The sequence below is a fragment of the Dasypus novemcinctus genome, chromosome 19, assembly GCF_030445035.2.
Source record: "Dasypus novemcinctus isolate mDasNov1 chromosome 19, mDasNov1.1.hap2, whole genome shotgun sequence".
NCBI classification, from domain to species: Eukaryota; Metazoa; Chordata; class Mammalia; order Cingulata; family Dasypodidae; genus Dasypus; species Dasypus novemcinctus.
The window spans coordinates 20,430,604-20,455,470 of NC_080691.1; the positions used below are offsets into that span (position 1 = coordinate 20,430,604).

Consider the following 24,867-nt stretch of genomic DNA (forward strand, 5'->3'; position numbering starts at 1 on the left):
GGGAAATGGTAGGTTGTGTATAAGTTACCACACTCACAAACCCATAGAAATGCACAGCACGATGTAAACAGTGTGTTAAAGTGAATAGCATAGTTATAATAATATGTTTCATGAATTGTAACAAAGGTACCACATCACACTAATTCGAAACGTTCATAACGGAAAACTGTGTGTGTGTGGGGGTTTATATGGGAATTCAATTTCCCGCCTGATGTTTCTGTAAACCTACAACTGCTCTAATTTAAAAAAAAATCACAAAGTGGGTGCTTTTAATCGTTTCACTATATACTGCCTCTCTAAGCCTGATATGAAAAGTATGATTACGTGAAACATATAGACAATATGGAATTATCTCTGATGTCTCCTGAAGCACTGTTAAAATGATGTAAAGGGGGAGCGGGTGTAGCTCAGTAGTTGAGCGCCTGCTTCCCAGGTAGGAAGTCCCAGATTCAATCCCCAATACCTCCTTAAAACAAAAACAAACAAGCAAACAAATAAAAAAAACCAACTGGTGGTGTGTGGAAGTGGCTCAAGCATTTGGGAGCCCATGCAGGCAGCAAGGGGAAGGGGACAGATAAAAAAAAACTTTAAGAAAAAAAATTGGGGGGAGCAGGTATAGCTCAATGGTTGAGCACCAGCTTCCCACATCTGAGGTTCTGGGTTCAATCCCTCAGAACAAAAAACAAAGAACAAAAAAAGGTAATAAAATCGACAGGACAAAAAAAATGGAAGTCTACATGACTGTTAATGAAAGATGCCAAATTGACAATGAAATTTAGAAAGGCTCAGGAATTGGAAGACTCCAGTACCTCGGGGACAAGATGGGACTAAAAATAGATCATTAATTGAACATATATACTAGGAACTGTTAGACCCCAGATTCCCTTCCTTGGGACTCTCTCACCCCAATTCATGTGGAAGAGAACTTGATCTGAAGCTCTAGTTTCAGAGATAGTCAAAAGAAAAGCATGGGGGCAAGGCAACATGCTAATTAAAAACAGGGATTAAATGAAAATGTGCAGCTAAAAAGTCTTAATATGTTTTTAATAATCATAGGTGGGATCAAGCACTATACTAAACAAGAATTGTGAGATAAAGCAAATGATACATTGTTGTTGAGACCCAAGCTTTATGGTGTGCGAGAAAAGAGGCATATATAGAAGATCAACTTGGTTAAGTAAAAGTCCAGTAGTCCTGCTTTTAATTGGAAGCATCAGTATAAAACATTTTATCTTGATAGAATAGATACGTCTTAATTCTATCCACTGAAATGGCATAGAAATAGTCACCAACCAAGCGCGGTTGCCAGATTTAACAAATAACAATGCTTTTTTTAGAATAAATGCGTACCATATTTATACTAGAAAATGTTCATTTTTTTGTCTGAAATTCAAATTTAACTGACTATCCTTTATTTTATCTGACAACCCTACAACCAAGGAGCAGACTATCTGTAGTTCCCAAATATTGTGGCCCCCAAATATTATTTCCAACTAAAAGAACCAGGACTCCTAGGAGAAATGGTTGATTCCAGGTCAGAAATGTATAAGATGATTATAGAATATATTTTCATATCATAAAGTAAGGATGCTATTTAATTAAAAAAAAAAAGGCAACAACTATTAGCATGGTATCAAAATGTGTCAAGCACCAATTTGAAAAGGCGCCCACTGGCCAAACATGGGGCAATAATATGAGCGTCAATAACTGCAGTGGACTGAAATATTTCAAATATATTTACATCCATGACCTCACAATGGCGTTTACAAAAACCAACTCATTGATCACCTCTCGGGGAATGCTAAGGTAACAACTCATTATTCTGAAACCTGGTAAATAAGATTTATTTATTTCTCCCCACTCCCTTGTTATTTGCACTTACTGTGTCTGTTGGTTGTGTGCTGGTCTTCTTTTTTATTTATTTATTAGGAGGCACCAGGAACCAAACCCAGGGCCTCTGATGTGGGAGGGAGGCGCCTAATTGCTTGAGCCACCTCCACTCCCTTGAAACCTGGTAAATAAATGGAAATAAATCAAGCATTTATCCTGCCTTTCCTATATAAACTACTCTGGGTAACCAAATAGTTGATGAAGGGAAATTTCTCTTTGTAGTCACATCGCAGTCAACAAATGAAGGGTGATAGACTTCGACAATCACCATTTGTCACTTCTAATGAGTTAATGGATGTAGACCTGACTGTCCAATCTGGAGCTACTAGCCACAGGAGGCTACTGAGCACTTGAAGTGTGGCTTTTTAAAATTGAGATGCACCAAAAGTGTATACGCACACACACTGGATTTCTGAGACTTATTAGATAACAAAAGTAATGTATTGATTTTTGTAAGTGCACATGTAAATATCAAAGCCCTCAATAATTTAAAAATTGTTAAGATGAGGTCATACTGGATTAAGGTGTATCCTAAGTCCAATGAGCGGTGTCCTTATAAGAAGGCCATCTGAAGACGACAGATCAGACGCAGAGAAGAAAGGCCAAGTGGTGATGGAAGCAGAGTTTGAGTGATGCTGCCTCAACCAAGGAACGCCAAGGATTGCCAGCAACCACCAGAAGCTGGAAGAGTCTTCAGAGGGAGCACAGCCCTACTGACAATTTGCTTTCAGACTTCTGGCCTCCAGAACTGTGAGACAATACGTTTCCAGTGTTTGAAGCTACCCAGTTAGTGATAATTTGTTACAGCAACCCAGAGAAACTAATATAGGTGGGAAACTCTGGAGGAGATGAGGTTTAAAGGATAAGTAGGAGCAAATTAATAAATGGGCATCTCTTCTACCCACCACTGGGAGGTCTGTTTAACATGACCCAGTAATCCTGGACTGGCTGCCATGGAAAGATTTTGTTTCTGAAAATTGATAACAGACTCCAAATCATGGTGACCAGTGATCAAAGTAATTCTACTCAATGGAAGTTACGTGGGCAGTCAACTGACCTCTGTCTGTGCCATCTCTTTATAAAAAATTTTAACAACAGTGAGATATATTTTCTTTTTTTTTTTTTTTTGACTTGTAAATTCCTTCTCTTTATTTTTTTTTAAATTGACTTTGTAATAATATTACATTAAAAATATATATGTGAGGTCCCATTCAACCCCACCCCCCCCACCCCCCCCTCAACACTCGTTCCCATCATCATGACACATCCACTGGATTTGGTAAGTACATCTTTGGGCACCTCTGCACCTCATAGACAATGGTTCACATCATGGCCCATACTCTCCTCCATTCCATCCAGTGGGCCCTGTGAGGATTTACAATGTCCGGTGATTACCTCTGAGGCACCATCCAGGGCAGCTCCATGTCTCAAAGACGCCTCCACCTCTCATCTCTTCCTGCCTTTCCCCGTACCCATCGTCCACCATGTCCACTTTTCCCAATCCAATGCCACCTCTTCTATGTGGACATTGGATTGGTTGTGTCCATTGCACCTCTATGTCAAGAGGAGGCTCAGATTCCACATGGATGCTGGAAGCAATCCTCCCATTTTCAGTTGTAATCACTCTAGGCTCCATGGTGTGGTGGTTGTCCTTCTTGAACTCCATCTTAGCTGAGTGTGGTAAGTCCAATAGATCAGATTGTAGGTGCTGGAGTCTGTTGAGGCTCAGGACCTGGCTATCACATTGTCAGTCCAGAGATTCAAATCCCCTAAATATATCTTAAGCCCCAACATTAACTGTACCTCCAGCACATTAGCATGAAAGTCTTATGAAGGGAGATCCCATTTGAGTCCAGATTCATCACACATAAACACTATTTCCAAAGAGGGGCCATCTGCCCTGGTAGTTAACCCCATCGGCCATGACCATAACTCCCATGGGTCTCTTTAGCCCTCAAAGGAACCAATATCTGGGGGTTGTATCTGCTTTATCTGTCTCTCTGACTCTGCTCAGTTGTGCATGAGGGCAATCCTTCTGCCAGCCTCCAGACTCTTTTTTAGAAACTCGTAGCCATATAAACTCATTTCTCCTTTCCATTTCCCCCTTACTTTAGGTCAAACAGCATTTTAAAGTCATGGTATTTTATGTAGACATGGATATTCTGCTGATCCGCATTGAACCTTCCATATAAGGTCATTTTCCAGTTGCATCATCAGTTGGTAGTTGATAGTGGTCCCTCGGTGCCAGGGAGGCTCATCCCCGGGTGTCATGTCCCACGCTGGGGGGAAGGCATTGCATTTACACGCTGAGTTTGGCTTCGAGACTGGCCACATTTGAGTAACATGAAGGCTGACAGGAGGAAATTCCCAGGCACAATGTTGCTCTAGGCCTTGTTCTTATTTTAGGTTTATCAGCTCACAAGCATAGTCATTAGCATCAGGGGCTCACTGTTGAACCCTCACTCCCTCCCGGTCCCCACCACTGTACCTGGGAGACTGTCGCTGCTCCCCTAGGGACCACGACAGAGCACCACTGGCCAGGAACCCAGTACCCCCCCTGCTGTGGTTTTTAATTGTTGCCACTATGAGTATATCCAAACATTACCATGCACCCTGGACATATGTTCTGTACAGCTCCCTGTCAGCCATATATCACCTGTCATTGGTATCCCATACCAGTATCCCTCCATTGCCATTGTTGAAACACTCTGTGATCCAGAACTCCCCGAAATTTGAAGCCCAATATAATGTCATGGTCCCTTACTAGGGAATGGCATATAGCGATGGGTTTAAAGGATAGATAAAGAACTTGGATAAAGTTAGATAAAGAGCTTAGATAAAGAATGTTGACTTGAAAAAATTCCACATCCTATCTTTTTCTTTTTTTTTTTTTCCCCCCCTAATTATTCAGCTTTTCTTCACAGGAGTCCTAGACCACAGCAATGTATATATATAATATACAGCACTCCCACACATCCACCAGAAAACCTTTTCCCTTCCACAGTGATACTCTTACGCCCTATTCATATCATATTTACTTAAAGTGATGTACAGAGTCTGAGACATTAGCTTTCTAACAAGGTGACATCTGTGCTTACATTATGGTGCATACTTTAGGATACACAGTTCTTTACATTTTTAGTTATCCTACGTTTTACATTATGGTTTACATTATCAGTCTGTCATCTCCTATATGTTATGGTGTAATATTGCATGTTTTATATCCATCCTTGTGTACTCTCAAGAAACTCCTCTCTTACCCCCCATTTACTTTGGTTCCACACACTTAACGTCCATTTTCCCTTCCACCTTGGTGCCCACAGTGACAGCCAACCTCCGTTTCCTGAAGAGCCACTTCCAGAGATAGATGGAATAGTGTTCAGGGCCTAACTTGCTCAACTGCCCCAATGCCCTGGGAGCCACCCTTTCTCTCGAGGGATACAGTTCCCTCCATTTGATGGCATTAGTCCTCCCCAGGATGTGGGTGAGATATATTTTCAATAATTCACCACCAAACATTCTTGAAGTATAATTACAGAGGACTAAGTATTTTTTCTGTCTGGTTTTTTTAGATTTGAAAAACCTCACAAGTTTTTTTTTTTTTTTTGCTTTCAAATCTAGTTTGAGCGGCAGACATTGGGCAAAAATGGAAGGGATTTTTGCCCTGCTTTCCAAGTGTTCCCCTAATGGTAACATAGGTATACTATGATATAAGAAAGGAACATAGTTTTTTTTTCCTAAAGATTTATGTATTTATTTATTTATTTCCCCCTTCCCCCCCCCCCCCATTGTCTGCTGTCTGTGTCCATTCACTGTGTGTTCTTCTGTGTCTGCTTGTATTCTCATTAGGCGGTTCTGGGAACCAATCCTGGGACCTTCTGAAGTGGGAGAAAGGTGATCTTTCTCTGGCGCCACTACAGCTCCCTGTTCTGCTATGTCTCTTATTGTCTCTCTTCTGTGTCTCTTTTGGTTGCGTCCTTTTCCTGCATCGGCTCTGTGCAATGGCTGGCACTCCTGTGCAGGGCAGCTCGTATGTGGGCTGGCTTGCCTTAACCAGGAGGCCCTGGGCATCAATCCCTGGACCTCCTATACAGTAGACGGTAGTCCAGTTGCTTGAGCCACATTCATTTCCCGGAACATAGTTTTTATAATTTATTTTGTAATTAGTTAACAATTAGTTTTTAATCGAAAAGAAGCAACCATGCACAAAACCTTCCATTCTTTTCCCCAGAAACTGCTGTATTTACCAATTTCTTATGTCTTGGAAAGTATGTTTTGTTTCTTCGTTTGTTTTAGGAGGTAACAGGGATTGAGGACCTTGTGCATGGGAAGCAGGCAGTCAAGCACTTGAGCTACATCCACTCCTTGGAGACTATGTTTTAAGAGGAAACTTTCAGGCCCATTCATGTTGGGAGAGAACAGAAGTTAGATATGACTAATGTTTTGCTCTATCACTATAGTATGCCGCTGCCCTTTGAGGCGGACTCTGTCATTGGATTCAGTTAAGATTATAGACTCTCATTCTTAAAGGAATTCACAAATGATCTTGTATAAAAGAGAAGCAATTAAAGGCTTTATCCAAAAGCCTTCATTAACTTCATCTTTTCTCTTAGGGCCATCGTTTTTTCACCTCAAGTCTGAAGTTTCTAGAACCTACCAAACTTTGTATTGTCTTCGTAAATTTACATTTGTGTTTGTCAGACCATGGGCCTTGATTTGGAGTATGAAAAACATATTTGACACTGTGTGGTTGATGCTTTTGGCACAGACTTATCCAGTTTTGTAATTGCTTTTTTTGGTCTCCATGTTCTTTCCAGCAAATGTGGGCAATGAAAGGTATATGCTTCAAAACAAGCTGTAGCAGAACTGCCTGACCCCATGAGGGCGAAATGAGGCCTCAAGAAGAATTGCTAACAGGCTTGCCAGGAAGGGGATCATGAAAGAGGAACTACCTGGAGGTTCTGAGGGCAACAATGAAAACAACTTTATGACGCAGAAACTCAGAAATAGAAGTGGGGGAGGAAGGAGCAGAGCCTCTCAGAGGTACCAAGAAGTCAGCTCACTTCCATTTTTTGAGACTACTTGTCTGCAGAGAAATGAAGAATTACTTTAACAGTGATTTGTTATATTTAATTTGTTATATTTAACATTTATGTTTCAACAAATAAGTGCTTTTGGCATCCCCAAATTAAAATGTCAATGTGCCATTACAAGGTTGCTGGATTTACTCAAAGCCAACCAGTAAAACCACAATGAGATATCCCACATACCTACTAGACTGGCTAAAATAGAAAATGAAAACAAAATTGGCCATAACCAAGTGCTTGAAAGCACGTAGAACAACTGGAACTCTCATTCATTTTTGCTGGGAATGCAAAATTGTACAAATGCTTTGGAAAAAAGTTTGGCAATTTCTTATATAAAGTTAACATAAACCTCCTGCACAGCCCATAAATCTCATTCCTAGATATATACACCCAAGAGAAATGAAAATTTATGTTCACATAAAACCTGTTTGTGAGTTTTATAGGGGCTTTATTTGTAATCGCAAAAAACTGGAAAACCCCAAATGTCCTTCAACCGGTGAATGGATAAATAAATAGTGGTATATTCATGTATGAAATACTTCCAGCAATAAAACAGGGATGAAATGTCATACATATACCAGGGATGAATCTCAAAGACATATGCTAAGTTAAAGAGGCCAGGCTCAAAAGGCTATATGTTGTATGATGAGTTCATAGATGTGACCCTGTAAAAAAAGACAAAATGGTGGGAACAGAAAAGAGATCAGTGTGGCCAGGGGAAGGGAGGGTGAGGGGGGTGACTACAAAGGAGCATGAGGAACTTTTTGAGGTGATGAAACTGTCCTATATTTTGATGGTGTCATGGTTCCATGTTAGGCAAAACTAACATGACTATGTTTGTTAAAACCCATAAAACTGTATGCCTTTGGGATGAATTTACTGTATATAAATGATCTTTCAATAAGCCTGACTAAAAAGAAATTTGGAGCAAATATGGCAAAATGTCTACATGCAAATGATCTTGGTGCAGCGTGTGGTTGGGGACAGCCAGAGCACAGCGGGCACCACTCCCTATAACCCACAACTAATCCCCCTCCCACGATCGGGTGGGGACTGGGTTAGGCCGGCTCTCAGGACAGGGTGAGGACGGTGTGCTCACTCTGTTCTGGGGAGTGCCTTGAGGTAAACACATCCCTGAGCTGTTAGTGGCCTGTGGGCACATTTCTTCCCCTTTTGCCCTCAGCAAATGTAAACACTCACTGGAGGCGCCTGGGCAGAAGCATCTAAGTTTTATGGCACCTGGCCTACCCTGCTATACCTGTTCCCAGTGGGGAGCAAGTGGGGTCCTTCCACCCTGGCACAAGAGGGGCGGGCATGCACAGACATCTCCCAGCCTCAGCCGGGGATAGGGACCTGCAGACTGTGAGGACCGGTGTCCACTACTGGAGCTGACCTTGCTGTGTCTCTTCTCTGTGTGAGCTAACGTCCTTCCATCTAGCGCCTGAGGGAGTGGTGCTTTTGCTGGCCATACCTGCAAACCATGGAGTGGGTGGGGATCCTGGGACGGCTGTACCTGACGGCAGGCAGTACCTCTTCCCTCCGCCCACCCAGGCAGGCAGACACCAGCCCTGGAGGGGGTAATGGGTGCCTCCCCCCTCCCACACACACACACTGTGCAGTGCTGTTATTCTCTATCCTTTCACTGTATTTGACATGTTTCAATCTAAAAACAATAAGAACAAAATAATTTTTAAAAGTCTGCTAACTGATTTACACAGCAGTCCAGTCCAGTAATAGGATGCAAGTTGAAAGTTGTATGGTAAACATGGAATTCTTATTTCAATCCTTTCAGTGCCTGGCTGTGACCATTTCTTTTACCTCATTTTGAGAAAAGGTCAGACAGGTCCACTCAAATAGCCCTTTGGCCCCCAGGATATTTCAGGAAACACTGAAGAAAAGAACATGAATGAGGGAAACGGACTTTGGCCCAGTGGTTAGGGCGTCCGTCTACCATATGGGAGGTCCGCGGTTCAAACCCCGGGCCTCCTTGACCCGTGTGGAGCTGGCCATGCGCAGCGCTGATGCGCGCAAGGAGTGCCTTGCCACGCAAGGGTGTCCCCCGCGTGGGGAAGCCCCACGCACAAGGAGTGCGCCCGTGAGGAGAGCCGCCCAGCGTGAAAAAGAAAGAGCAGCCTGCCCAGGAATGGCGCCGCCCACACTTCCCGTGCCGCTGACGACAACAGAAGCGGACAAAGAAACAAGACGCAGCAAATAGACACCAAGAACAGACAACCAGGGGAGGGGGGAAAATTAAATAAATAAAATAAATCTTAAAAAAAAGAACATGAATGGTACCTGATGGGTGAGGAGGCATGAGGGGAGAGTGGGAGGAGAGGAACAATCACAGATTAATTCCTTCTGGGTATTGATCTAGAAATCAGTTTCTGCACTGGTCATTTTGGCCAAGTGGTTGAGACTACCCCTTGTTTGGCAGAGCCTTGATCTCCCTGTAGCTCTGAGAAGCCCTTTATACAGCTTGATGATTCTATTTCTCTATTTGTAAAATATTAGGCTCTGGTGAATAAAGATGTGTGGGTAACTATTAACAGGAAAAAATGAGCCCTAATTTTAAGCAGGTTAGAATCTGGGACTTTAGCAATAATAGTAACAAAATAACCAGTTCTCCCTAAACCACACTGAAGAGCATGTCCCAGTGGCTAAACCTGTACTTTAAAGTCAGCCTAAGCTTTTTTCCTCTCCTCCCCCCCAGTACTCCTGCTTTGTTTTTTCAAGCTCCTCATATACAGCTGCCTCCAAGCTCAGAATTCCAAAAGGCTGAATTGCCTCAGCTCCTCCCGAGGCTGGCACAGGCTATAAGGAACTGAGAATGCCAATAATCCCAGAGAAACAGATGGACTTTTTTTTATTAGAGCAGTTGTAGATTTACAGAAACCAAATGCAGAAAGTACAGAGTTCCTTTTTACCCCTTCGCACAGTTTTCCCTATTACTAACATTTTGTACTAGTGCAACTGACACAATATTATTATAATTATACTATTAATAGTTTACATTAGGGTTCATTCTCTGTTGCACAGTTTTATGTTTTCTTTTTCTGGTAACTTATATAGAACCTAAAATTTCCCTTTTTGATCACTTTCAAATATATAATTCAGTGTGTTAATTACATTCACAAAGTTGTGCCTCTATCACCATCATCCATTGCCAAAACTTTTCTATCATCCCAAACACAAACTCCGTACCAATGAAACATTAACTTTCCATTCCCCACTAAGCCCCTGGTAACCTGTGTTCTAGTTTCTGGACTGTATGAATTTGCGTATTCTGCTTATTTATTATAAGTGAGGTCATACAGTATTTGTCCTTTTATGTCTGGCTTATTTCACTCAACATGATGCCTTCAAGGTTCAGCCATCTTGTAGTATATATTTATCAGAACTTCATTCCTCTTTTACAGCTGAGTATTATTCCACTGTATGTATATACCACATTTTGTTTATCCATTCATCTGTTAATGGACGCTTGGATTGCTGCCATCCTTTGGCAATTGTGAATGATGCCACTACCCAAACACTGGTGTGCAAATATGTTTGAGTCCCCACTTTCAAATCTTTTGGGAATTGTATTAGTCTGCCAATGCAGAGCACCAGAAATCTGTTGGCTTTTATAATGGGTATTTATTTGCGGTAAAAGCTTACAGTCCCAAGGCTGTGGAAAGTCCACCTCAAGGCACCGTACGGGTGCTTTCTCACCAGACAGCTGCCATGTGGTGAAGTAAGATGGTGGGCGATCTCTGCCTGGTCTTTCCTTCCCCTTCCGGCTTCCTTTTCCTCTTGACCTTGGTGGGCCCAGCCTCTTGAGGCTTCCTGCTTAAGCGGTCCTGTAGTCCTCAAATGGCATAAGGCTTGTTTCTTTCTGGGCCTTCTATAGCAGTCTCGGCCGTTCTGCTCTTCCTAATTTCAGCTGTAAGGTATCAGGCAAAATGCCTTATCTCTCCCTGGGGTCTCCACTGTTCAAGCTTTCTCCTTTCTGTCACATGGCAGGATAAAAAATGACAGAGTACCAGACAAAAAAGTACTACATATTGCATGATTCCATTTATATAAAATGTAAATATTAATCAATTTATAAAGATGAAATTACATTAGTGGTTATGTAGGGCTGGGGAAGGAATGCTGAGGGGTATGGAGTGTTTCTTTTTGGAGTAATGAAATTGTTCTAAAATTTTTCGTGGTGATGAATGCGCAACATTGTGATTATACTAAAAGCCACTGATTAAACACTTCGGATAGATTGTACAGTATGTGAATATATCTCAATAAAACTGCTTAATAAGTAGCTGCAATAACCAGAAATAGCAGTTATATAGAGCAGGGGAGGCATAGAGAGATCGAGAGGTATAGAATTTTCTTGTTAGTTTTTTGTTTATTATTATTATTGAAATAATGAAAATGCACTAATAATGATTGAAGTGATGAATGCACAACTATGTGATTATACCAAATACAACTGATGGTACACTTTGGATGAATTGTGTGCTTTATTAATATGTATCTATAAAATTGATTTGTTTAAAAAAAACGATGTGGCTCCCTCTTCCTGTATCTGTCTGAGTGCCCCTTTATATCAGACCCAGCAAGGAGGCAGGGACTCAACATGAGTCACGCCCACTGAAATAGATGAATCAAAAGCCCAAAGCAGGGAAGCGGCTGTGGCTCAGTCAGCTGGGCTCCCATCTACCATATGGGAGGCCCTGGGTTCACGTCCCAGGGCCTCCTTGTGAAGGCAAGCTGACCTGCATGCTGTGGAGTGCTGCCTGGCCCACAAGTGCCGTGGAGAGCCAGCTCAGCAAGGTGACGCAACAAAAAAGGGAGAAAAACAAAAAACACAGAAGAGCATGCAGTGAATGGACACAGAGCAGACAGCATGCAAAAAGCCACAAGAGGGGGATATAAAAAAAAGAAAAGACCTGAAGCAATCTTATCAAATAATCTAATCAAATGCCTCTCAGCTGGAATTTAATGCAATCAGGGATACACTCAGAGGAAGAAATTAGTTTACAAATATAATCTTTCTCTTTTTGGGATTCATAAAATACTCAAACTACCACAGGAATACATTTAGAAATGGGATTGCTGGGTCATACGGTAATTCTATACTTAACTCTCTGAGGAATCCTCAAACTGTTTTCCATTATTTGTAACTGCACTACTTTAGATTCCCACCAACAATGTACAAGAGTTCCTATTCCTCTTCCATTCTGGAAGGTCCCAGGATCATTTCCCAGTGCCATCTAAAGAGAAGACAAGCAGACACAGAAGATGCACAGGAAATGGACACAGACAGCAGACAACGGGGCGGGGGTGGGGCGGGGATAAATAAATCTAAAAAAAAAAAAACAGATCGGATATGGTCAGATGCCCTTACAGAGAGGGTCTTTTGAACATGTTGGAAGTTACATAGCTAGATACTTCTATGGGATAGAAAGGTATCCTGGTCACCATAGGTATGTTTTCTGGATAGACAGAGGCCCACATAGCAGCTAGCAAAATATTAAACTTTCCTTCTGGGGAAGTCCTGCTACTTTCTCAAATATGATGGCAAAAACCTCTGGATTATATAACCCTTGTCTAATAAAAAGAGGCCAATAAGCCAAACCCTTGAACCTAAGGGTTATACTTACAAACCTTATTCTTGAAATAATGAGAGCCTAAGTATAATTAATGCCTAAGAGTTACCTTCTGAAAATCTCCCTGTTACTCAAAGGTGGCCTCTCTCTAAGCCAGACTCTGCAAATAAGCTTACTACCTACCCCCTCTCCCCTGATGTGAGACATGATTTCCAGGGATAAGCCTCCCTGGCACTGAGGGAGATTACCCTGAATGAACCACTGATGCATTTGGAGAAAGATCTTGAGCAAAAGGGGAGAATACTTGGAAGAGGATGTGGCTCAATTGATAGAGAATCTGCCTACCATATAGGAGATCCAGGGTTCAAACCCAGGGCCTCCTGGCCTGTGTGGTGACATGCACAATGCTGCCACATGAAAGGAGTGCCATGCCATGCAGGGATGCCCCTGCATAGGGGTGTCCCATGTGCAAGAAGTGCTCCCTGCAATGAGAGCTGCCCCGTGCAAAAAAAGCAGCAAGATGACACAACAAAAAGAGACACAGATCCCCAGTGCCACTGAGAATGCAAGTGGACACAAAAGAACACACAGGAAGTGGACACAAGAGAGCAGACACCGGGGGGATGTGGGGAAGGGGAGAGAAATAAATAAAAATAAATCTTTTTTAAAAAAGGGGGAAAATACTAAATAAAATAGTTTTTATGGTGAAGAGATTTGAAAATAATTTGGGAGGTTGTAGCAGTTTGATATGGTTATGAATTCCAAAAATAGATTTGGATTATGTTTGTAATCTAGTCTGCACCTGGGTGTGATTAAGTTATGATTAGGGCTTTGATTGGTCCATATCATTAGGGCATTCAGTCCCCATCCCTTGGTGGGTGGGGACTCACAGATAAAAGACATGGCAAAAGACAAAGTTGAGGTGTTTTTTAAACATTTCTCTCCCTGCTCCGGTGTTGTCTGCTCTCTGTGTCCATTCCTGTGTGTTCTTTTGTGTCTGCTTGGCTTCTCGTCAGTGGCACATGGAATCTGTGTCTCTTTTTGTTGCATCATCTTGCTGCATCAGCTCTCCATGTGTGTGGTACCACACCTGGGCAGCTGTGCTTTTTTTGCATGGGGCAGCTCTCCTTATGGGGCACACTCTTTGTGCGTGCGGTTCCCCTATGTGGGGGACACCCCTGCGTGGCACGGCACTCCTTGCGTGCATCAGCACTCTGCGTGGGCCAGCTCACTACAGGGTCAGGAGGCCCTGGCTTTGAACCCTGGACCACCCATGTAGTAGGCAGATGCTCTATCAGTTGAGCCAAATCTGCTTCCCAAGTTGACGGTTTTTGATGTTGGAGTTTTGATGTTAGAATTTGATGCTGAAGTCCTAAGCTGGAGCCCTGGGAAGTAAGCTCACAGAGGAAAGAGAAGCAAGCCCCAGGAAGAGAGGAGCCCTGAACCCAGAGAGAAGCAAGAACCTGGAAGGGAGGAACCCAGGAAGCCTGAACCCTTGCAGATGTCGGCAGCCATTTTGCTCCAACACATGAAAATAAATTTTGTTGAGGGAAGTAACTTATGCTTTATGGCCTGGTATCTGTAAGCTCCTACCCCAAATAAATACCCTTTATGAAAACCAACCAATTTCTGGTATTTTGCCTCAGCACCCCTTTGGCTGACTAATAGAGAATTTGGTACCGAGAGTGGTTTTGTGCTTTTCCAATTACTGAAATGCTGGAATGGTTTTATAAATGGGTAATGGGTATTTCTTGGAGGAATTGTGAGATGCTTCATGGAAAAGGCCTAGATCACTTTGAAGAGACCATTGATAGCAATATGGATGCATAAGAGACTTTTTATGATGCCTTAGAGATAAATGATGAAACTATTATTGGAAATTGGAGGAAAGGCGATCTGTGTTTTAAAGTTGCAGAGAACTTAGCAAGATTAACTCCTGATGTTCTATGGAAGGCAGAATTTGAAAATGGCGAGTCTGGGCATTTAGCTGAAGAAATTTCCAAAGTAAACCTGGAGAAATGTGGCTTGGCTTCTGCTTGCAGCTTATAGCAAAATGCTAGATGAGAGCAATATACTGAGGACTGAAATGTCAGGCTCAAAAAACCAAAGTGATCCTGGAAATTCCAAGCCTCTGGAAATCAAGCTCCCAGAAAAAAGTGCCTCATTGGAGGACTTACCTAAACTTGGAATTTGTAAATCTAGATTAAAGATGCAGTTATCTCGGAAAGACTTCTGGTATTTTGCATCAGGACCCCTTTGGCTGACTAATACAGAGGTCATCCTGGAGGTTTTGGTTACCTAGATCTCAGCCACATTTCACAAACTGCCAGAGTAAACAAAACCTTAAACATAAGTGCTCTTGAGGACTCCAGTCGCCATAGGCAAACCACAGGGCCTCATGAAATCAGCACCACCTCAGTGAGCCCTATCTGAGAATATAAACAAATTTATTTGCCCTATATAACATAGTTATACTCATTTATAAATTCCCTAAGCATGATTCTTTTACTTCTTTTATCTAAACCTATAATTTTCAATTTACCCTGTTAAGTATATTTCTCAGAGACTAAAAGTCTTCAGATTGTCCATATGTCCTTGAGCCCTGAAACCCAGCAGATATGTGGTCAACTCTACTCTCCAGTTCTTCAGGTCTACCCTGGACAACTAACAAAATGACAAGGATGGATCAGCTCCATCCCAAATACAAGGAATATCTTCATCTGCAAGCAAAACAATTCCATTCCTCACCCCTTAATATCTACATGCCTTCTCAGCCTGAAGCAGTTAGAGCAGACATTGCCCCAAACCCCTTAAGTCTGAGGAATGAATAAAAATGGGGGTGGGGTGTGCAGGGGTAGAGAATATAACCACTGACCAAAGCAGATTTGTTAGTGTAGCTATCTTGTGTTTATTGAGCAACTTATAATATTGATATAAATACATTTTTTAAGGTAAAAGAAAAAAAAGAAAGAAACTAGAGCTCTAGAAGTAAATAGTTGTTTTTGTTTTTGTTTTAAAAAAAAACCTCCTGGAACAGAGAGCACACAACAAATAGACACAGAAAGCAGACAGCAAGTGCAAAAGATTACGGGGGAGAAATAAATAAAATAAATCTTAAAAAAAAAGTCCTGGATCTATAATTTAATAGATGAAGGTTTGGAACATATACTTTTTTTTTTTTTAAGGAAAACATTTCATCAGTTATTAAAAGTGGTCTAGAATTTCAGTCAGTTAGTAGAGCAATACTTTGCAGAAATGTGTTTTACACAGTGCAATTATATTTTTTGTTTTTATTTTCAATTATATTATACACTTTCTCTGTAAGGCCATCAGAAAGTCCTAAAAATGGTACTTTGAAGATCTAGTTTTTAATATAAATTTAATAAACTAGGTATATATTGTTTTGGCATTCTTCTAATCGACTTATGTTTCTTTAATAAATATCATTAAGTGTTTAAATTAAGTATTTTGACGTCTAATTCCAAAATATAATGTCAACGGTATAACCAACATTCTTGGGTTCAGGTAGTTCTTCGTAAATAAGTCAGTTTAGAGGGGAAGCGCTTGTTAAATCTCTTGGTCTCGGCAATTTTGTAGAGTTACAGTAGTTGCTTTTTTCCCCTTCTTTATGACTTAAAAATCATTATACTTAATTTTCGTGAGTTTTTTTTTTTTTCCTGTCTGTAAACAAGTTATGTGTTAAGGGACAATCCAATCTATCATAAAAAGTCGGACAGACGTTACTTGGCGACATCCTGCGCCGCTTCTATAACAAAAAAGACACAGCCTGCCACGAGAGCCCCGGATGGTGACGCGATCCTCAGGCTCCTCAACGGACCCACGTTTCGTCAAGTTACAAAAGCGGCTCTCAGATTTCTGCCCGCCCACCGGCTGCGTCAAGACATTTATTAAAAACACTGATTCCTGCCCTATCCCCAGACGTATGCAATCAGAATCCTCTGGGGTGGAACCCAGAAATCCGCCATTTTATAAAGAGGGGCTACGGTCGAATTGGGGAATCAAAACTAGAACCTACAGGGGTCGGGGCCTGCCGGCTTCTCTCTGCCTCTGCTCGCTCCCTCGCGGACCTCAGTCTTTCCTCATCCTAACTCCCGCCGGCCCCGCCTCGCCCCGCCCCGTCCCGTCCCGCCCCGTCCTATTACCCTTGCCCCATGCCCCGCCCCATGCCCCGCCCCGCTCCTTCCCCCGCCCCGCTTCCAGCCTGCCGGCCTCGCCCCGCCCCTCGCCCCCGCCGGCCTCCTGCCAACTCTCGCGGCTTCACCAGTCCTTTCCCGTAATGCTCCGCGCCTGGCCGCCGCGGTTGCCAAGCAACGGACGGTCCACAGCCACCTACCCGAGGGGGTCGCCTGGGTGATGGGGCCACAACGCCTCGGGCCGCTCTTCCTGGTGCTCCTGGCCTGCTGGGACCCCGGGAGCGCCCAGGCCGGTGCGACCTCAGCAGAAGTCATCAGCTCCACCGAGGCAGCCCCCGCGATCCTCGGAGACTCCCGGTCGCCTGGGGTTGTCGGCGCTCGCAGAGCTCCGGATCCCTCCCCTCACCCAAGACCCACCCCAGTCACGGACGGTGGGTACCAAATGCCAGTTCTTGGGCATCCAGAATGATTCAAGTAGGAGGAGGTAACCTCCCTATTACAGGGAGGATGTAATAATAATGATAGCTGACCTTTACTGAACACTTAGGTGTGCCAGACACTGCTCAGTGTTTTGTAGGCATTATTTAATTCTCCTAACAACACTGCGAGGAAGGTATCATTCCCGTTATACAAGTGAAGAAACGGAGGCTCAGAGAGCGTAAGTAGAGCAAAATCAAATCTTTGAAAGTATTTGTGGCGGTCCTGGGCAGTATTAATGCTAAAGGTAATAAATACTGAATGAGGCCTTGCAGCTGAAGATGAAATTTAGTCAAAAGGATGCATTCAACTTTTTACTTATATGAAAGAGTCTCTGGAAATCCAACTTACTAAATGTGACTAAGTCAAGGACCTTGTCTGCAACATGAAAACCCAGGATTCCTCCTGTGTCCCTTGAATGCAGGAAGATACGGGGTAAGGGGTTTTGCCTACTTCTTAGGATTCATATTTAGGGATTATTGACATATTTCTCAGAAAGTGACCCTCTAATCTACATATTTAGTGAAGATTTTATAATCTGATTTGTCATGGATAACTTCAGGGAATGTCTATGACCTTCTGAAATTGAGTGCAACTTTTTGTGAAGATGCATTTTTCTGAGGTTGGGATCCATAGCAGTTAGCAGAGTCTCAACAGGTTTTGTGATATATAAAAAAATTAAAATTTAAATAATCTAACTGTGTGGATTGGAAGTAACCTCAATAAGTTAGCAGTATTTTTTTTAAGAAACAAATCAATTTTTTGTCCTTTTTTAAAAAAAAAATCAATTTTGATACATATTAATAAAGCATACAATTAATCCAAAATATACAATTAATGGTATTAGGTATAGTCACATAGTTGTGCGTTCATCACGTCAATCATTATTAGAACATTTTCATTATATTAATAAGCAAAAAACAAACAAGAAAATTCATCACCTCTCAATATCTCTATATTTCCCCTGCTGTATATAGCTGCTATTTCTGGTTATTCATGCACAATTATTTATTTATTTAGCAGTTTTTTGTTTTTTTTTTAAGATTTATTTTTATTTATTTTTAATTCCCCTTCCCTCCCCCGGTTGTCTGTTTTCTGTGTCTTTTTGCTGCGTCTTGTTTCTTTGTCCGCTTCTGTTGTCGTCAGCCGCACAGGAAGTGTGGGCGGCGCCATTCCTCGGCAGGCTGCTCCCTCCGTCGCGCTGGGCGGCTCTCCTTATGGGTGCACTCCTTGCGCGTGGGGCTCCCCTACGCGGGGGACACCCCTGCGTGGCAGGGCACTCCTTGCGCGCATCAGCACTGCGCATGGGCCAGCTCCACACGGGTCAAGGAGGCCCGGGGCTTGAACCGCGGACCTCCCATGTGGTAGACGGACGCCCTAACCACTGGGCCAAAGTCCATTTCCCCTATTTAGCAGTTTTATTGAGATATATTCACAAACCATATGATCTATCTAAAGTGTGTAATCGTTGACTTTTAGTATAATCACAATGTTGTGCATTCACCATCACAAAAAATTTTAGAATTATTTCATTACTCAAAAAAGAATAACTCCATACCCCTTCCCTAACCCTACATAAGCCCTAATCAAAGATCATTTTTATAAATTTTATATATTTTATATAAATGGAATCATACAATATGCTACACAATATATTTATTTTTCAAAGGTTTATTTTATTATTTATTTCTCTTCCCCCTCCCCTTTGTCTGCTTTCTGTGTCCATTAGCTGTGTGTTCTGTGTCTGCTTGCATTCTCCACAGCACTGGGAATCTGTCACTCTTTTTGTTGCATCATCTTGCTGCTGCGTCAGCTCTCCATGTGTGCGGTGCCACTCCTGGGCGGGCTACACTTTTTTCACAAGGGGTGGCTCAATGCAGGGTGCACTCCTTGTGTGTGGTGCTCCCTTATGTGGGGGATACCCCTGTGTAGCACAGCACTCCTTGTGCACTGCAGTGCTGCGTGTGGGCCAGCTCACCACATGGGCCAGGAGGCCCTGGGTTTGAACCCTGGTCTTCCCATATGGTAGGTGGATGCTCTCAGTTGAGCCACGTCCACTGCCCTACACAATATATTTAGTTCATAGTAACGCAGTCATACAGTATGTGTCCTTTTGTGTCTGGCTTGCTTTATGCAATATAATGTCCTTCAGGTTCATCCATGTTGCCCTCTGCTTTTTGACTTCATTTCTTCTTGCAGCTGCATAATATTCATGGTGTGAATACATCACAGTTTCTTTATCCATTCATCAGTTTATGGACACCTGGGTTGTTCATAATTTTTGGCAATTGTGAATAATGCCGCTATGAACATTGGTGTGTAGATGTCTATTCATGTCACTGCTCTCAGTTCTTCTGGGTATATACCCAGTAGGGGTATTGGAGGATCATGTGGCAAAATTATATTCAGCTTCTTTAGAAACTGCCAACCAGTCCTTCACAGTGGCTGTACCATTCTATATTCCCACCAACAGTGAATAAGTGTTCCTATCTCCACATCCTCTCCAGCACTTGTAGTTCTGTCTTTTTAATAATGGCCATTCTGATAGGTGTGAAATGATATCTCTATGTAGTTTTAATTTGCACTTCCCTAGTCGTTAGTGATATTGAGTATTCATGTATTTTTTTGCCATTTGTATTTCTTCTTTGGACAAATGCCTATTTAAGTCTTTTGCCAATGTTTTTAATTGGTTCGTTTGTCTTCTTATTATTGAATTGTAGCATCTCTTTATATATTCTGTTTATTAAACCCTTATTGGAAATGTGGTTTCCAAATATTTTTTCCCACTGAGTTGGCTGCCTTTTCACCCCTTGACAAAGTCCTGGGAGATACAAAAGTTTTTAAGTGTGACGAGGTACCATTTATCTATTTTTCCTTTTGTTACATGTGCTTTGGGTGTAAGGTCCAAGAAACTACCACCTACTCCAAGATCTTGAAGATGTTTATCTACATTTGTAGGAGGAATAAAAGCGCCCAAGAGCACCCTGTGCACAGCCGACGAGGCATAGCTCATCAGTTGCCGACACGCTGTCTCTAAGGCAACTACACAGCTAAACAAAATGGCTGCTGACCACGAGGTCAGACAGAATGGCAACCAGGCCCTGTCCAGCTACACCAAATCTTCTTCCTCCTCTCCAAGCCCCTTTCCCTTTGTTTAATCCCCACCAATCAGGCAGTATGGCGCGAAAAAGCTCAGCCTACGTGATCAACCTAACCGTCCCCCATAGCTTACCCCTCTCCTTGTTTGGACATATATTCACTCCCACCAATCTAATACGGCCTAGCCCCCCTTTCCTATTGCCCTGAACTATAAATTGCTGTTCCTACATAATAAAGTTAGACTTGGTCCAGAACCCTGTCTCCGGAGTGTGCATAGTCTCCTTATCCGTCCTCACTCCCCCGGGGCCAACTGGTTCGAGCCCACCGGCCTGAGAGATGCCTCAGTCCGGTGAAAAACGGTAGCAGTGTCAAATTGCGACATTTTCTTCTAGTAGTTTTATGGCCTTGGCTTTTATATTTAGGTCTTTGATCCATTTTGAGTTGATTCTTGTATAGGGAGTAAGACAGGGGTCCTTTTTCATTCTTTTGGATTTAGCTACCCACTTCTCCCAGCACCGTTTATTGAAGAGACTGTTTCGTCCCATTAACATTGACTCAATAGATTTGTCAAAAGCCAGTTGACTGGGAAGAGGCTGTGGCTCAATCATTTGGGCTCCCATGTACCATATGGGAGGCCCTGGGTTTGCATCCTGGGGCCTCCTTGTGAAGGCAGGCTGGCCCATGCGCTGCAGAGAGCCACTGGCCTGCAAGCGCTGTGGAGTGCCACCTAGTCTGCAAGTGCTGTGGAGGGCCGACTCAGCAAGGTGACGCAACAGAAAGGGAGATAAGCAAAAACACAGAAGAACATGCATTGAATGGACTTAGAGAGCAGATAGTAAGCAAGCTGCAAGGTGGGGGAAATAAATAAAAATAATAAAAATACAAACACAGAAGAATGCACAGTGAATGGACACAGAAAGCAGACAGCAAGCAAAAAGCTGCAAGGGGGGGGGACGACAAAACCAGTTAACTGTATAGGTTAAGGTTTATTTCTTGGTTCTCAATTTTGTTCCATTGATTGATGTGTCTTTCTTTATGCCAGTACAATGCTGTTTTACCACTGAAGCTTTATAATATGTTTCAAGGTCAGGCAATGAAGTTCCTCCTATGTTGCTCTTCTTTTTTAGAATGCTTTTGGCTATTCAGGTGTACTTTCCCTTCCAAATGAATTTGGCAATTGCCTTTTCTAATTCTGTAAAGTAAGGTGTTGGGATTTTGATTGGTATTGCATTGAATCTGTAAATCAGTTTGGGTAAGATTGACGTCTTCACGATATTTATTCTTCCAATCCATGAACACAGAATGTCTTTGCATTTGTTTAGGTCTTCATTGATTCTTTTAGCATTGTTTTGTAGTTTTCTGCATATAGTTGCTGTACTTCTTTGATTAAATCAATTCCTAGATATTTGGGTCTTTTTGTTGCTATTGAAAAAGGGATTTTCCCCTTAATTTCCTCCTCAGATTGTTCATTACTAGTGTACAAAAACATTACTGATTTTTGCATGTTGATCTTGTATCCTGCCACTTTGCTGAACTCATTTATTAGCTGAAGTAGCTTTGTTGTGGATACTTCAGGATTTTCTAAGTACAGGATCATGTCATCTGCAAACAGTGAGAGTTTTACTTCCCCTTTTCCTGTTTGGATGCCTTTAATTTTTTTTTTTTTCCTCATATCTAATTGCCCCAGCTAGAATTTCTAGTACAATGTTGAATAACAATGGTGACAGTGGGCATCCTTATCTTTTTCCCGATCTTCGAGAGAAAGCCTTCAACCTTTCCCCATTGAGTATGATGTTGACTATGGGTTTTTCATATATGCCTTTTATCATATTGAGGAATTTTCCTTTTATTCCTATCTTATGAAGTGTTTTTATCAAAAACGGATGCTGGATTTTGTCGAATGACTTTTGTATTAGTCAGCTAGAGGGGTGCTGATGCAAAATACCAGAAACTGGTTGGTTTTTATAAAAGGTATTTAGGGTATTTATTTGGGGTAGGAGCTTACAGATACTAGGCTGTAAAGCATAATTTGCTTCCCTCACCAAAGTCTATTTGGAGCAAGATGGCTGCTGATGTCTGTGAGGGTTCAGGCTTCCTGGGTTCCTATGTTCCTGGGGCTTGCTTTTCTCTAGGTTCAAGGTTCCTTCCTTTCTGATGCTGGCTTTTCTTTCTTGACTTCCTGGGTCTTCAGCATCAAACTGTAACATCAAATAATCCCCAACTCTGTTCTTGGTCATGCCTTTTTATCTGTGAGTCCCCACCCACCAAGGGGTGGGGATGCAACACCCTAATCATAACTCAATCATGCCCAGGTACAGATTAGATTACAAGCATAATCCAATATTTCTTTTTGGAATTCATCAATTATATCAAACTGCTACAACTTTTCTGTGTCGATTGAGATGATCATGTGGTTTTTTTCCCTTCAATTTGTTAATGTGCTGTATTACGTTGATTGATTTTATGTTGAATCAGCCTTGCATACCAGGAATAAATCCCACTTGGTCATGATGTATAAGTCGTTTGATGTGCTGTTGGATTTGATTTGCAAATATTTTGTTGAGAAGTTTTGCAACTATGTTCATTAGAGAGATTGATCTATAATTTTCTTTTCTTGTAGTATCTTTACCTGGCTTAGTTATCAGGGTGATGTTGGCTTCATAAAATGTGTTGGGTAATTTTCCCTTTTCAATTTTTTTTAAGAATTTAAACAGGATTGGTGTTTATTTTTTTCAAAATGCTTGGTAGAAATCACCTGTGAAGCCATTTGGTCCTGTATATATAGCTACCCCTGCTCTTTTCTGGTTACTGTTCATGTGGAGTATCTTTTTCCAACATTTCACTTTCAGCCGTTTTGTATCCCTGGGTCTAAGATGAGTTTCTTGTAAGCAGCATGGCTCATGTTATTTTAATCCATTCTGCCACCCTGTATCTTTTTATTGGGAACTTTAATCCGTTCACATTCAATGATATTACTGTAAATGCGCTATTTACTTCCTCAATTTTATTCTTTGTTTTTAATATGTCATATCTTATTTTTGTCTGTCTTTTTACTCTTTTGGTTATCCTTTCTGCTATTCTTTCTTTTCTACTCTCCCCCAAGCCTGTCTCTTTTCTCTTTTTTTTTCAGGTTCTAAGGCTTCCTTTAGTATTTCCAGCAAAGGTGGATTTTTTTTTTTTTTTGGCAAACTCTTAGTTTCTGTCTTTTTTGTGAATGTTTTATACTCACCTTCATATTTGAAGGACAGTTTTGCTTAGATAAAGAATTCTCGGCTGGCAGTTTTTATCTTTCAGTATCCTAATTGTATCATACCATTGTCTTCTCGGCCCTGTGGTTTCTGAAGAGAAATCTGTGCTAAGTCTTATTAGATGTCCCTTGTACATGATTGTTTGCTTCTCTCTTGCTGCTCTGAGAATTTTCTCTCTTTTTTTAAAAAGATTAATTAATTAATTTCTCTTCCCTTCCCTGCCCTCCCCCGGTTGTCTGCTCTATGTGTCCATTCGCTGTGTATTCTTCTGTGTCTGCTTCTATTCTTGTCAGTGGTACACCAAATCTGTGTCTCTCTCTTTTTTTAAAGATTTATTTATTTATTTATTTCTCTCCCCTCCCCCCCTCCACCCCGGTTGTCTGTTCTCTTTGTCTATTTGCTGTGTCTTCTTTGTCAGCTTCTGTTGTTATCAGCGGCACGGGAATCTGTGTTTCTTCTTGTTGCATCATCTTGTGTCAGCTCTTCGTGTGTGTGGCACCATTCCTGGGCAGGCTGCACCTTCTTTCGCGCTGGGCGGCTCTCCTTATGGGGCGCACTCCTTATGTGTGGGGGTCCCCTACACGGGGGACACACCTGCGTGGCATGGCACTCCTTGCGTGCATCAGCCCTGCGCATGAGCTAGCTCTACACAGGTCAAGGAGGCCCTGGGTTTGAACCGCAGATCTCCCATGTGGTAGACGGACACCCTAACCACTGGGCCAAGTCCGCCACCCTGTGTCTCTTTTTGTTGCATCATCTTGCTGCGTCAGCTCTCCGTGTGTGCGGTGCCACTCCTGGGCAACTGCACCTTTTTGCACTGGGCGCTCTCCTTATAGGGCGTACTCCTTGTGCATGGGGCTCCCCTACACGGGGACACCCCTGCATGGTATGGCACTCCTTGCACGCATCAGCGCTGCACGTGGGCCAGCTCATCACACAGGTCAGGAGGCCCTGGGTTTCAACCTTGGACCTCCCATGTGGTAGGCTCTATCCATTGGGCCAAATCCGCTTCCCTCAAATGTGTTTTTGATCTTTGATCTTACCTATTGTGTCTTTCATTCCCATGAGCCTTGCTACTTTTCTGTTCAGGATTTCAAATTCTTCTTTGTGTCTGCTCAATGTCTTCTTGATGTCATTTCTCTTCTAACTGTATTGTCTTTCAACTCGTTAATTTGGTTTTGGAGATTTGTGCATGTCTTGCTGATTAGTTCACCCAAATTCTGCATCCCTTCTGCGTCCTTGATATATTCCTTTTCTTTGGCCATGTCTTCTATTTTCTTAGTATGATCCGTGATTTTTTGCTGGTTATCTAGACATCTGATTA

General features: G+C 42.2%; 1 protein-coding gene across 2 annotated transcripts in view; it reads left to right on the forward strand.

The window, feature by feature from the left end:
* Positions 1 to 16,850: 16,850 nt before the first annotated feature.
* The window catches only part of TCTN1 (tectonic family member 1), a 39,016-nt gene continuing 30,999 nt past the window's right edge, over positions 16,851 to 24,867 (forward strand). For both annotated transcript variants that reach the window (XM_058281371.2, XM_058281372.2), the window contains exon 1: positions 16,851 to 17,150. In XM_058281371.2, coding sequence (XP_058137354.1) covers positions 16,940 to 17,150 — 211 coding nt within the window. In that variant the 5' untranslated portion in view covers positions 16,851 to 16,939. The remainder of the gene's footprint in view (positions 17,151 to 24,867) is intronic.